Source organism: Ahaetulla prasina, chromosome 4, assembly GCF_028640845.1.
Source record: "Ahaetulla prasina isolate Xishuangbanna chromosome 4, ASM2864084v1, whole genome shotgun sequence".
NCBI lineage: Eukaryota > Metazoa > Chordata > Lepidosauria > Squamata > Colubridae > Ahaetulla > Ahaetulla prasina.
The window spans coordinates 15,414,617-15,429,011 of record NC_080542.1 but is presented as its reverse complement, the minus strand read 5'-3'; the positions used below and the strand labels follow the sequence as shown (position 1 = coordinate 15,429,011).

The 14,395-nt window shown below is 38.2% G+C and overlaps 1 protein-coding gene across 1 annotated transcript; it reads right to left on the bottom strand.

The window, feature by feature from the left end:
* Positions 1-30: 30 nt before the first annotated feature.
* LOC131197992 (vomeronasal type-2 receptor 26-like) lies at positions 31-8,098 on the bottom strand. Its single transcript, XM_058182500.1, has 5 exons — positions 7,892-8,098; positions 6,157-7,011; positions 4,156-4,380; positions 3,315-3,441; positions 31-932 (listed from the first exon to the last, which is right to left on the bottom strand). Exons 1-5 carry the CDS (start codon positions 8,096-8,098, stop codon positions 31-33), a joined length of 2,316 nt encoding a protein of 771 aa, XP_058038483.1.
* Positions 8,099-14,395: the final 6,297 nt, after the last annotated feature.

Below are 14,395 nucleotides of genomic sequence, written 5' to 3'. Positions count from 1 at the left end.
AGAAAAAGGAAACAATGTTGACAGCATAGTTTAATTCACTCTTTTTGTTAATTGCTCCCTTTTGTTAAGATCTGGTCTAATTATAATGATGTAACATTTGGGGAAAAAGATAAAAGCCAGGAGCCCAGCACTAGAGGCCAAGATGGCAAAGATCTCCACAGCTATTGTGTATTTTCCTTTGGTGCTTATGTACGCAGGGACAAAGGACAACCAGACACTGCAAAAGACCAGCATGCTGAAAGTAATTGACTTGGTTTCCTGGAATGTGTCTGGTAACTTCCTGGCTAGGAAAGCTGCAATAAAACTAACAAAGGCCAGGAAGCCCATAAATCCTAAAACAGAATAAAACATTGCAACCGAACCTTCATTACATTCTATAATTATTTCACTATTTATGGACCACAGGTCAAAGTCCGGGAAGGGGGGAGAAATTCCAAGCCATGCCATACAAAAAGTACTTTGAATAAGAGAACAGGAAAGAACAATGGAAAGGGCCAGTCTTCTCCCAACCCATGTCCTCATCTTTGATCCTGGTTTGGTGGCCATGAAAGCAAGAACCACAGTGATGGTCTTGGCCAACATGCAAGAAACAGCCACGGAGAAGATGATCCCAAAAGCAGTCTGTCGAAGGAGACAGGTCACCGTCATGGGCCGACCAATGAAAAGCAGAGAACAAAGGAAGGAGAGGAGGAGGGAGATGAGGAGTGTGTAGGAGAGGCTGCGGTTGTTGGCTTTGATGATGGGAGTGTTGTGGTACTTCAAGAAGATTCCTAGCACAAAGATTGTGATAAAAGAAAGCAGAAGAGCTGATGTGGCTAAGCCTGTCGCCAACAGGTCTCCATAAGATAGATAACTTATATGCTTTGGCATGCATAAATCCTGTTTATCGTTTGGATATTGATCTTCTGGGCATTGGAAGCAATCATCCATATCTGAAAAAAACAACAACAACAAATGTATAGATTTAAATTAAAACATGCTAAATTCTTTCTGTGCCTTATAGCATTCCATCAGGCCAAAAAAATAATAATTAAACAACATGAAATATTGTTATGATTTAGCTCCAGTGGAATTTTCAGTTTATTTTAATTGAGCTTTCATACTAAAGAACATACTTTTATTATATGTATATATTTAAGTCAAAACACTACCAGAAAGCCCTTAGTAGATTGCATGATATTATGGTGCCCCGTTGATACAAATGATGCAACTATTATAATTGAGTTCCATTGGAATCACTTTTTACTTGATAAAGATTTTATACTAAAGAAGATATTATTATTAGATAGACAGCAACTTTGTTAGTTTCTGATAGACCACTAAAAAGACATCCAGTAAATGAAACAAAGCAGTCAAGCCTTAAGATCATTGAATTCTATCAACCATTTGTGAGTGCAGGTTATGTTTAATATAGCAACATTTTGCTACTTTTAGACAGATAGATTATCCTTATATAAGAAAGAAAGAAATGCAAATTAACAGGATGCCCTGTAAATTTAGATAAAATGGATAATCAGTGTGTGGTGAACGTTCCTGTAGAATTGGCAGTGCATGGACCGTGGTTTCTAAGGCACGTACAGTATATCACAGGGGCAGTTTCTTTCTTTCTTTCTTTCTTCCTTCCTTCCTTCCTTCCTTCCTTCCTTCCTTCCTTCCTTCCTTCCTTCCTTCCTTCCTTCCTTCCTTTCTTTCTTTCTTTCTTTCTTTCTTTCTTTCTATATTTTTATTCAACATTTACTTCTTTAAAAACAAACTTTGTTACATTTTTACAGCTTTCCGATACTGGCATCTTTAATAATATCCATTTTATCTTTCGACCCATTTATATACATATACATTTTGTCTGTTACTTATTCATTCTTATAATCACTACATTATATTACATATTTATTATACTTTAAATATTTCTTTTCGTTATAATATCTTCTCTTATACTCTACATTATACATTAATTTCTGATTTCTTTTCCAGCCAATTGTACCATCTATTCCATGTTTCATAATAAATCATTTCCTCTCTATCTTTAAGTTCCATCATTAACTTATCTGATTCTACACACTCTAGCACCTTTTTTATAATCATCGTGTTTGATGGAGCATATTTTTTTTATAAAAAAGTTTTATTTTTACATTCATATCCAACAACTCATCCAATGTACAGTCATATACAATTAGTCCGGCTTGCCCAGTCACCACCCCCTCCTTTTAACTCTCTTCCCTCTTCTACCTTCTTCTACTTTCCAGACCTTCCTCCCCTTCTCTTATCTACATCTTCTCCTCCCTCCACCCTACACATTCCTTCTCCCTCTTCTACCCCTCTTTCTCCCTCTTCTCCTCTTTCCTACCTCCTACTCTCTCCTCCTTTCTCCCTCCCCACCATTCTAAAATGGTAGCTGGGCAAACCCGACCCTACATTAATTATATTTATACATCTTCAATAATCCCTGTACATTAACCATCACTCCATCCTCTACCCTCATCCCCCCCCATTCCTCTCCCCCTTACCCCCCGCCCCTCTGACTTCCCAGAACAAAATGCGGGGTATCAAAACTAACAATCATAATCCAAAATAAATCTTAAATTATAATCTCTAGTCACTCCACACATAATCACACTCTCAATTCCCCTCTCCTTCAAAGATATATCTAATACAAAATATTTCCTAAATTTACTCATATGCTAATATCATATTTTGGGCAAATGAAATTCTGGCAGCCGTAATTATGTGAATTATAACAGGGGCAGTTTCAAGTTTCATAATGGACATTCCTACATTTCTCTTCTAAAACAGCTGAGGAGAACAGCTTTCTGAGTTGGAAGGGACGGTCTACCTCTATTCTGTAACTAAAAATGGTCCACTGATGAGGTCATATTTCCCTAATCCAGTGGTGGGATTCACCCAGTTCACATCACTTTGGGAGAACCAGTTGTTAACTTTCTGAGCAGTGGTGGGTTCCTACCAGTTTGCCCCAGTTCATAAGAACCGGTAGCGGCAGCAGCAGGAGGCTCCGTCCACTGGCCCGGACGTCATCACAGACAGTCTGTGCATGCTCACGATAGCGAACCAGTAGCGAAGGTAAGTGGAACCCACCACAGTTTCTGAGCAGTTTGGCAAACTGGTTGTTGGAAGAAATCATTAGGGCAGAGAGCTGGTTGTTAAATTACATGAATCCCACCACTGTCCTACTCCCTTATTTCACAATTCTTTTTCTTGCTGAATTGAGAACATTGAGAAAACTCCTAGACTCACCTAGCTCAAGTGTCCCTCTATAAAATGTTCCCCTCTCTCTCCCTCTCTCTCTTTTTTTTTTTTACCTGTTTGATCTGAGATCTTCCCCTTTGGACACCGAGTGCATCCATAACAGCAAAACAATTTTCCTTCAATTTTGGTCTTTCTGTAACCTGAAGGGCACTTCTCATTACAGAGTGAGAGGGGTCTTTCCTGTTCAGAATAATAATGATAACAAAAAGATATAGAAATATAGAAAACTTTTCAAATGCTGTATCTGTCAACGTATAAATATTCTTTCTCTCTGATATGGCTGAAACAAAATATAGAATAATGAAAAATCCTGGAAAATTTGAGAGAAGAAAATCCCTCCTATTATCTATCTATCTATCTATCTATCTATCTATCTATCTATCTATCTATCTATCTATCTATCTATCTATCTATTTTGTCAAGCATGCATGAGATAACACATATATGTACAAATATGATTATAAATACATGAAATGGATAGGACTAAATGGGGACATTAGGACAAGGATCGTAGGCACGTTGGTGCACTTATTCAGGCCCCTTACAGACCTCTTAGGAATGGGATGAGGTCAACAGTAGACAGTCCAAGGTTAAAGTTTTTAGCTAATTAAACTAAAGTATTGTTTGCTAAACAAGTATTGTTTGCTTTAATAAAGTATTTTTTTATATTTATTTTTTCTGGAGTATTAGTGAAAAAGGAATTAGGCAATGTTAAAATTGTTGCTATACAATAGATTATCTACAAAGCAAATGTTAAAGAAATGGTCAGAAGTGGACATTTCTTCAGAATGAAGGGAAGACAATATATTTATTTCTAATGAGGTATGAACCTGAAAGTTGTGATTCATTATAATAAAATTGAACCAAGCCGTTATGAAATAAGATGAATCTCACCTGATTAAACCGGTTGGGCCAAATGATCTTCTCTTCAGAAATAGTCAATGGTTTGTCAGAGAGTGTTCCTGGATCTATCCTTCCAATTTTGACTCTAAGAAATGTCTGGTTGGGAAATGTGATCCAGTTTATAACATCAAATCCTGCAAACATTTCCCCATTGTTATCAAAGGAAATCTCTCCAATACTGCTATTAAATGATATACTCCTCAGGAAATGGTGAAGCTTTAGAAACACAAGATAAAAAAGGTACAAAGATAAGAAGATGATTCACCATAAATGGATAATTCAATGATGAGCCCAACAAATAGAAAAACTATATTTATAGTTATAAGTTAATAGCATTTCAGCTTCAACAGAACTGATGTTAGAATTTGGAGAACAATGAGACATTTAAATAATGCAGTCAAATGCTCTAAACAGTACAAATTAGAAGTAAATTGTAAAACTCAAAAGCAAAAAAAATATTGTGTAGAAAGCAAAGCACAATGTATAACATATACGGTATGAAACTGGTGCTCACCAAACACATTGTTCTGTCCCCTCCCGACCTCAGCCACGTGAGCTGGCTAAATGAGCCAGTAATTGAGTTCCCAGCTATTATCAGTCCTGGCAGGGAATCTGCAGCTCCCTTAAAGTCTCCCTTTATCTTGGGGTTGCCAGGCAACCAGAAGTCAGCAGTCCAGGCCAAATGTTCAGCTCAATTCTCCAAGAGTCAAAGAGTTCAGCTCACTTCTCCCTGAATCAAATAGTTCAGCTCAATTTTTGCTCGTCACAGAGCAGAAAAGCAGCCAGGGCTGCTTTTATACTCCGTGGGGTATGGCTCCATGACTCAGCACTTCCTAGGCCTGTCCCACCCCTGCTTCTGTTGTTCCTGCCTCTCCTGCCTATGAAACCTAGGGTCCAGCCAGGCCTGATTGCCATCAGCCGGGTCTGGAGGCGTGGCCTGGGGGGGGACGAGTCAGGGGACGGAGGTCTCGTTATTTCCTCCACCTGGCCTGCCTCTGGCTCCTGGAGCTGAACCAGGGAAGCCAGTGCTCCAGAGGTAAGTCCTGATCGCCCTTTCCCCTCACTTTCCGAGTCACTTTATTTTTATTTTATTTTATTTTTATTTTATTTGCATTTATATCCCGCCCTTCTCCGAAGACTCAGGGTGGCTTACACTATGTCAAGCAATAGTCTTCATCCATTTGTATATTATATACAAAGTCAACTTATTGCCCCCAACAATCTGGGTCCTCATTTTACCTACCTTATAAAGGATGGAAGGCTGAGTCAACCTTGGGCCTAGTGGGGCTTGAACCTGCAATAATTGCAAGCAGTTGCTGTTAATAACAGACTGTCTTACCAGTCTGAGCCGGCAGGGGACCCGGCTCAGGGGATGCAGACACAACACACATTGTGCTCATTGCTTGAAAAATATACACCTAGATCAGCCATAAATATTGGAATTGACTAAAAGCTGAATTTATATGTGATTGGCTTGAGGATGAAAAATCTGACATTGAAGCAATGTGGTCAAATTTTCTAAATAGCACAAACTACGTTAAGATAACGCAAGATAAAGCAAAATTAAAATTACATGATCACATAGAAAGCAAAGCACACACACAGCTGGTGATCATCCAATACGTTGTGACCAGTGGTGGTATTCAGCTGGCTCAGACTGGATCAGGCGAACCAATAGTGGCCACCTGTGGGTGTGCTATGCCCTGTCGCTATGCCGTCCTATTTAGACACGTTTTCTAGCTGCGCACATGCGTGCAGGCTGTGTGTGCAATCAAACCGGTAGTAAAATTATGCGAAACCCACCTCTGATGGTGACTATCACTTGCAAAACATGCAGCTGGATCAATCACAAATATCGGAATTTAATAAAAGCTGAAAATAGATCTGATAGGCTTAAGGGATGGGGGGGGGGGAAAGGCCAATAGACAACTTTGCAACTGAATCAATGTACTGTAATCTGCTGAGGTATTCTAAGCAGTCTGCAGTGCTCACCTTCCATGACTCTTGATTGAGGACTTTCTGCCTCCTCGTTGTCCTTTGCCAGCCTCGTTGTCCTTTGCCAGAGTAGAGACTATGCAATGCATGTGCAATTGCATAGACAGCAATGTAGACATTGTAGCTGTGGGCAGTCATGCTGGTTTCAAACACAGTCATAGGGAGGGTCTCAAGTTTCTCCTCCCCAGTGCAGAGAGTCTCATCCTCTTCCTCTATAGAAGTTGTTGGGAACATACAATTAAATGTTTGTTGCCAGAATTCTTTTAAAAAGCTGTCTTCTTTATCCAAACCTGGGTTTCTCATCTGAACAAAATTTTGGAACCTTGATACCTCCACTGATTGCACAGAAAGGGACAGAGCTCCATGCATGAAATTAATGTCCCAACTCTTTTGAAAGAGAACCGATGAGAAGTCAACATCTGCTGTCATCACCCAGATTTTTGTACCATAACCTACATTGCTAAATTCCAACAGGTTGAGTAAAAACCTTACATTTAATATACTCTGAAATTCCCCGTGAAGCAACACGATGTTCGTGGTGCTGTTGAAAACTGTGTTTAAAATGGCATGTGATCTGTGAACAGTTTTCTCATCCTCGCTGAGAAAGCCACCTGGTATTTTTTCTATAAATTCAAAGCAAACCCCTTTTTGGGAAAACATGGGAAGAATATTCCTCCATAAAATATCTGCTATGTTGCCAATGTTAAGGAAAAATACTCCGATCCAGGTCCAGCCGAAATGCAGAAGAATCTGGAGAAGTCCTTTGTACTGACTAATTGCATTTGGGAGCATCCAGTAGAAGAAACGAGATGGAGTTTGGGTCTTGATCTCTAGAGTAGAGCTATATGCAACCTAAAGGAAATGGGGAAACAGGAAAGGTTTAAGTAGTTATGTCTGGGACCTGGGACTTTTTAAAATTAACATTCATTATTTTAATTAATATTGGTTGTGAATAGAATAGAATAGAATAGAATAGAATAGAATAGAATAGAATAGAATAGAATAGAATGGAATGGAATGGAATGGAATGGAATGGAATGGAATGGAATGGAATGGAATAGTAACTAGAATAGAATAGAATAGAATAGAATAGAATAGAATAGAATAGAATAGAATAGAATAGAATAGAATAGAATAGAACGGAAGGGAGAGGAATAGAACGGAGTGGAATGGAGCAGAACAGAGCAGAACAGAACAGAACAGAATGGAATTCTTTATTGGCCAAGTATGATTGGACACACAAGGAATTTGTCTTCGGTGCATAAACTCTCAATGTACATAAAAGATAAATCATGATCATTTAGATCTTTAAACGACATTCATTCATTTTATGAATGTATTTTATGTCTACTAAATATATAAGAAAAGTAATAAAATATTAGAGAGATAAGGTACCTAATGAAATATTTGAAAAGTAATAGGTTTAAAAACTAATAGGGCCGTAATAGCTCAGGCTGTTAAAAGCCTGTTATTAGAACACAGCAGCCTGCAATTACTGCAGGTTCAAGCCCGGCCCGAGGTTGACTCAGCCTTCCATCCTTTATAAGGTAGGTAAAATGAGGACCCAGATTGTTGGGGGGGCAATAAGTTGACTTTGTAAATATACAAATAGAATGAGACTATTGCCTTATACACTGTAAGCCGCCCTGAGTCTTCGGAGAAGGGCGGGATATAAATGTAAATAAAATAAATAAATAAATAAACATGTGGTTTCATAATAAAAAAAACTTACTTGTACAAACTTGAAAGGTGTCATGATGGTAGCCATATCAAGAAAAGCAACAGGACTTGGTCCTCCAATGACAGCTATCAGATTATTTTGGAGATGACATTTGTAGTTAGGGATGAATGCATCTGAAGCAAAGAGGAGCTCCATCGAAGCTTTGTAAGTATGTTTTGGACTGAAATAATCATTACAGATGTTGAAGCCTAAGGTCATGTTAGCTAATATGAGAGGACTTTGATTAATCTCTTTCACAGCAAAAACCAAAGCCAAAACGTGTTGATAGCTCTGAGTCAGCAATCTGCAAAATAAATAAATAGAAAATTATTGTATTGCCATTGGCATTTCAGAACCTTTAAGAAGGAGAGATTTTTTCTCTAATAAGTTGCTAAGGTATAATATATATATTAATGATGAAAGATTAGAATAGAATAGAATAACAGAGTTGAAGGGACCTTGGAGGTCTTCTAGTCCAACCCCCTGCTTAGGCAGGAAACCCTATACCACTTAGACAAATGGTTATCCAACATCTTCTTAAAAACTTCCAGTGTTGGAGCATTCACAACTTCTGGAGGAAAGTTGTTCCACTGATTAATTGTTTTAATTATCAGGAAATTTCTCCTTAGTTCTAGGTTGCTTCTCTCCTTGATTAGTTTCCATCCGTTGCTTCTTGTCCTGCCTTCAGGTGCTTTGGAGAACAGTTTGACTCCCTCTTCTTTGTGGCAACCTCTGAGATATTGGAACACTGCTATCATGTCTCCCCTAGTCCTTCTTTTCATTAAACTAGACATACCAATTGAAACATAGAGTCATAGATAGAAACATAAATCAGATAGAAACATAGCTTTAAAAAGAAAACAGAAAACGTGCTCCTAATTTTAAAATACACAACTGCTTACACATGATCCAAAAGCATATCCTGGAATGGATGTCTTCTGTACTGTAATCTGTTCATATAAATGAAAGACTGTGAGAATATGCCACCAAGAATCTGGTCTCCTGGCTGATAATATTTAAGAAGATTAGTAATAGGCTGGATTTTGGAGCATTTTAACACTGGCACTCTGCAGACACTCTTAGGAAGGGGCACTAATACCAATAATCTGAATATTACAATCATGAACGAAAATCTCCCAATAAAAGAACATTTCTCCATCTGGCCCATTAACACTGAGGTAACTTTTTCTTCGATTCTAAGTCATGTCTTATTAGCTTGGTAATACAGCCTTTTTCAATAGCAGAAAGACTGTATTCCTCTGTAATTTCTGAACTGGGATATTTAACATCTTTTTCCTTTGGTCTGTAACATCATCAACAATTACCTGAACTCTCTACAGAGGAAAGTGGAAAGAAGCTTCAGTCCAAGTCTCTTTTCATAATTATAGGGTAAGCTTCTAGATGATTCCCATGCAATTTCTCTCATTGATTCTCTCAACAATCTCACTACCAGAGATCATTAAAAGGGGGGGGGAGTGTGTATAATTAGAGGACAGAGGAGCTGAGAAGTTTAAAGTAAATAATTTAAAATTTAGGCCTAATTATATAAATCCTTTAGCTTTGGTGTTTTTTGTTTTTTTTTGGATCTCTACCCAAGGCCATCTAGAGTCAGAAAAAAAAAATTGCTGTCTGAATCCCAAACCTTTCTCCCAGGTGAAGAAAAAGTGGCTGCAGTTAAATAATTCTGCCTTTTCTTTCCTCTTTCCTTTTCTTTCCTCTTTTCTTTCTCTCTTTCTCGCTCTATCTCAACGGTGCTATTCAGTAGGTTCTGACAGGCTCTGGAGAACTGGTAGCAGAAATTTTAAATAGTTCGGAGAACCGGCAAATACCATCTCTTGCTGGTCCCAGAGTGGGGTGGGAAGGGAAATTTTGCAATATTCTTCCCCCAGGAGTGGGGAGAGAATGGGCCAAGGGTGAAATCTACTTACCTTCCCTACCGGTTCAGATGTGAAATTCTAGGCATTTTTGGTTGTTTTGTTGGCTTTGTATACTTTAATAGAATTAGAGATACTCGACTCCTCGTAAATTTAGTTTTTAACTTTCTTTGAAAACAAAATGGACCCTATGGACATAGTGGAGGAATAACACTAGGAAGAAGATGTTGAAAATGTAATCAGAAACCAGGCACATACTATCTGTTGTGACTTGTCCTCCCTCCTCTCCTCAGCTGGGCCCCTCCCATCTCCAACCGGGCCTTTTATCAGACTCGGAGTCTGATAATGAAAATGAACGGCCTGTCATGCCTCCAGCCCCCGGCCCTGGCCCCATGCCCACAGAGGATTCCAGGAGTGAAAGGACAAGCCTGATAAACCTCACTCATACAGCGTGTGTTCCTTTGGCTCAGCCTTCAGAGCAGGAAGCCAGCCAGGTGCTGGAATCACTCAGCCCTACTCCCTCTGACCCCTCCCTTTCCCAGAAGTTGCCAGCAGATCCAGCTGAAGACAATTCAGATTAGGAGGATCCTCACTTTTGGAGACCTGAGAGGCGATGCCAGCAGAAGGAGAGGTGGAGCAGGCCTGGATAAATGCTGAGTCATGGAGCCACACCCACAGCCTATATAAAGGACCTGCTTTTGGCATTCCAACTTTGAGTCAAGCAAAGTCTTATCTAGTTTGCTGATACCGGACCCTATCACTGACGTCACAACTTGGACTCCTGCCTGCCCTGATAAACCTCGAAGGAACTTGGCAAGCTGCAAAGGCTTCATTGCCAAGTTTGTTACGGACTTCCTTGACTCGTTTGTCGGAGTGGGAGTGGGACACGACACTATCACCTGTGCCTCATGCCAGAAAGCAAAAGAATTTTAGGCAAAAATGCATATGTAGTTAGAAAAAAAACGTTAAGACAGAATATAGATTTTAAACCAGAACTATTTTTGTTAGGCATAATACCAGAAAAATATGATAACGGGAATCTACAGTATATTTGATATTACATGTTTTCCCAGCAGCAAGAATTGTATTTGCACAATATTGGAAAAGCAAGGAAACACCTACAGAAGAAGACATAATTAAAAAATATAGGACTGTACAGAAATGGACAGATTAACACTGAAGATAAAAGATAAAAGAAAAAGAAGACACAGAATATTTTCGAACTTGGGACTTGTTTTATTAATGGTTGGACAACAGGGGTAGAAATTAGGAACTTAAGAAGTATCACTATGTAAACGAATGAACTCAAGACAGTACACTGTTCACTAAGCACATATTGTATATAAAGAGAAAACCAATTTTTTTAAAAAAACACTAGGAGGAAGAAGACATTCTTTGGAAGCAGAGAGTATACAATATTTCCTACTTGGAAAACTAGATTTAATCATTGAAATTATCCAGGGCAACTTGTAATGATTTGCAATGTATTAGAATAGAATAGAATAGAATTTTTTATTGGCTAAGTGAGATTGGACACACAAAGAATTTGTCTTGGTGCATTTGCTCTCAGTGTACATAAAAGAAAAGATACGTTCATCAAGGTACAACATTTACAAAACAATTGATGGTCAATATATCAATATAAATAATAAGGATTGCCAGCAACAAAGTTACCGTCATACAGTCATAAGTGGAAAGAGATTGGTGATGGGAGCGATGAGAAGATTAATAGTAGTGCAGATTCAGTAAATAGTTTGACAGTGTTGAGGGAATTATTTGTTCAGCAGAGTGATGGCCTTCGGGAAAAAACTGTTCTTGTGTCTAGTTGTTCTGGTGTGCAGTGCTCTATAGCGTCGTTTTGAGGGTAGGAGTTGAAACAGTTTATGTCCTGGATGTGAGGGATCTGTAAATATTTTCACGGCCCTTTTCTTGATTCGTGCAATATACAGGTCCTCAATGGAAGGCAGGTTGGTAGCAATTATTTTTTCTGCAGTTCTAATTATCCTCTGAACTCTGTGTCTTTCTTGTTGGGTTGTAGAACCGAACCAGACAGTTATAGAAGTGCAAATGATTCAATAATTCCTCTGTAGAACTGAATCAGCAGCTCCTTGGGCAGTTTGAGCTTCCTGAGTTGGCACAGAAAGAACATTCTTTGTTGTCCTTTTTTGATGATGTTTTTATGTTAGCTGTTTTTGATGTTACATATTGTTGCTATGTATTATCTGCATTATGTAAATATGATGGAATTTTGGCCATTACTTTGGAAGAAACCTTTCACTTTATTATTGCATTTATTTTTTGTAGAAATTTGGAGATAAAAACAAGTAAATAATTCTTAGGCTACTCCTTATTTTCTTGTTTTAACAAAGTTTTAATGACCATCCATGATTATTTTCTGGTCTTGAATACCACATCTTGAATATCCATTTTTTTTTCGTTCAAATTCTGTGATCTCTGGCATTTTGACTGGAATGATGTGATTGAAGGTTGGAGTTATTTTTTTAAAAAAAAAATTTTTATCAACCAGAAGAAAATAAGTTTAAAGAGTGAGTCTTATTAGCAAGCTTCCACTGAATTACACTCATATAACATGTTCTCCAGAATAGCAGAATGACAGAGTTGGAAGAGACCTTGGAGGTTTTCTAGTCCAACTCCCTGCTCAGCAAACTCTGTACCATTTCAGACAAATGGTTGTCCAATCTCTTCTTAAAAACTTCCAGTGTTGGAGCATTCACAACTTCAGGAGGCAAGTTGTTCCACTGATTAATTGTTCTAACTGTCAGGAAATTTCTCCCTTAGTTCTAAGTTGCTTCTCTCCTTGATTAGTTTCCACCCATTGCTTCTTGCCCTGCCCTCAGGTGCTTTGGAGAATAATTTGACTCCTTCTTCTTTGTGGCAACCCCTGAGATATTGGAACACTGCTATCATGTCTCCCCTAGTCCTTCTTTTCATTAAACTAGACATACCCAGTTCCTGCAACTGTTCTTCATATGTTTTAGCCTCCAGTCCCCTAATCATCTTTGTTGCTCTTCTCTGCACTCTTTCTAGAGTCTCCACATCTTTTTTACATCGTGGCGACCAAAACTGAATGCAGTATTCTAAGTGTGGCCTTACCAAGACATTATAAAGTGGCACTAACACTTCATGTGATCTTGATTCAGTCCCTCTGTTTATGTAGCCTAGAACTATGTTGGCTTTTTTGGGCAGCTACTGCACACTGCTGGCCCATATTTAAATGGTTGTCCACTAGGATTCCAAGATCCCTCTCACAGTTACTACTGTTGAGAAAGATACCACATACACTGTACCTGTGCATTTTGTTTTTCTTGCCTAAATGTAGAGCCTTACTTTTTTCAGCATTGAATTTCATTTTGTTAGATAGTTCAAGTCTGTCAAGATCATTTCCTATCTTAAGCCTATCTTCTGTGTCTTTCCTATATGTAATGTTCAAACAAGTCTTGCACAAATATGGCGAAATGGACTTTTTTGCATAGTAGTCATTTTGGGATAAAATAAATAAACAAACAAACAAAAAAACAAACAAATAAACAAATAAATAAATAAATAAATAAATAAAACAAACAAACAAACAAACAAACAAACAAACATGAAATAAAATAAAATAAACAATTTGGTTTCAGGAAAAAATTATCATGCAACTTACAACTTCTCCACTGTAAAAACATGGACTACAAATCTTGATCAAGGCAAAACAATAGATGCGATCTACATAGACTTCTGCAAAGCTTTTGACTCAATAGTACATGATAAACTTCTCCTAAAACTAAAATCCTATGGCATTTCAGGACCCCTTCACAAATGGATATCTGCTTTTCTGTCTAACAGACAACAAGTGGTCAAAATTGGCAATGCTCTATCAAATCCTGGTCCTGTCAAGAGTGGCGTTCCTCAAGGCAGCGTCCTTGGACCAACACTCTTCATACTATACATTAATGATCTTTGTGACCATATCGCAAGTAATTGTGTTCTCTTTGCTGACGATGTCAAACTATTTAACATCACAGACAATACATCTATCATTAAAAAAGACCTTGATCATCTAACTGCTTGGTCTAAAACTTGGCAACTCCAAATCTCAACCAACAAATGCTCAGTCTTACATATAGGAAAAAAGAACCCAAACACTAAGTACATACTTGATGGACATTACCTTACAGATGACCCCGATCCCGTTAAAGACCTTGGAGTTTTCATGTCAAATGATCTAAGTGCCAAAGCCCACTGCAACTACATAGCAAAAAAAGCTCTAAGAGTTGTAAACCTAATCTTATGTAGCTTCTTTTCCAAAAACACTACACTACTAACCAGAGCATATAAAACATTTGCTAGACCAATTCTAGAATACAGCTCACCTGTTTGGAACCCTCACCACATCTCTGACATCAATACAATTGAATGCGTCCAGAAATATTTTACAAGAAGAGTTCTCCATTCCTCTGAAAACAACAAAATACCTTACCCCACCAGACTTGAAATCCTAGGCTTAGAAAACTTGGAACTCCATCGCCTTCGACAAGACCTAAGTTTAACTCATAGAATCATCTATTGTAATGTCCTTCCTGTTAAAGACTACTTCAGCTTTAATTGCAATAATACAAGAGCAACCAATAGATTTAAACTT

Excerpts from the sequence above, each read along its gene's own strand:
- LOC131197992 (XM_058182500.1), bottom strand. The coding sequence starts at position 8,098 with ATGACCTTAGGCTTCAACATCTGTAATGATTATTTCAGTCCAAAACAT. Across the intron at positions 4,381-6,156 it reads TCAATCAAGAGTCATGGAAG|CTTCACCATTTCCTGAGGAG; the intron begins GTGAGCACTGCA and ends GTGTTTCTAAAG. Across the intron at positions 933-3,314 it reads GAAGATCTCAGATCAAACAG|ATATGGATGATTGCTTCCAA; the intron begins GTAAAAAAAAAA and ends TGTTTTTTTCAG.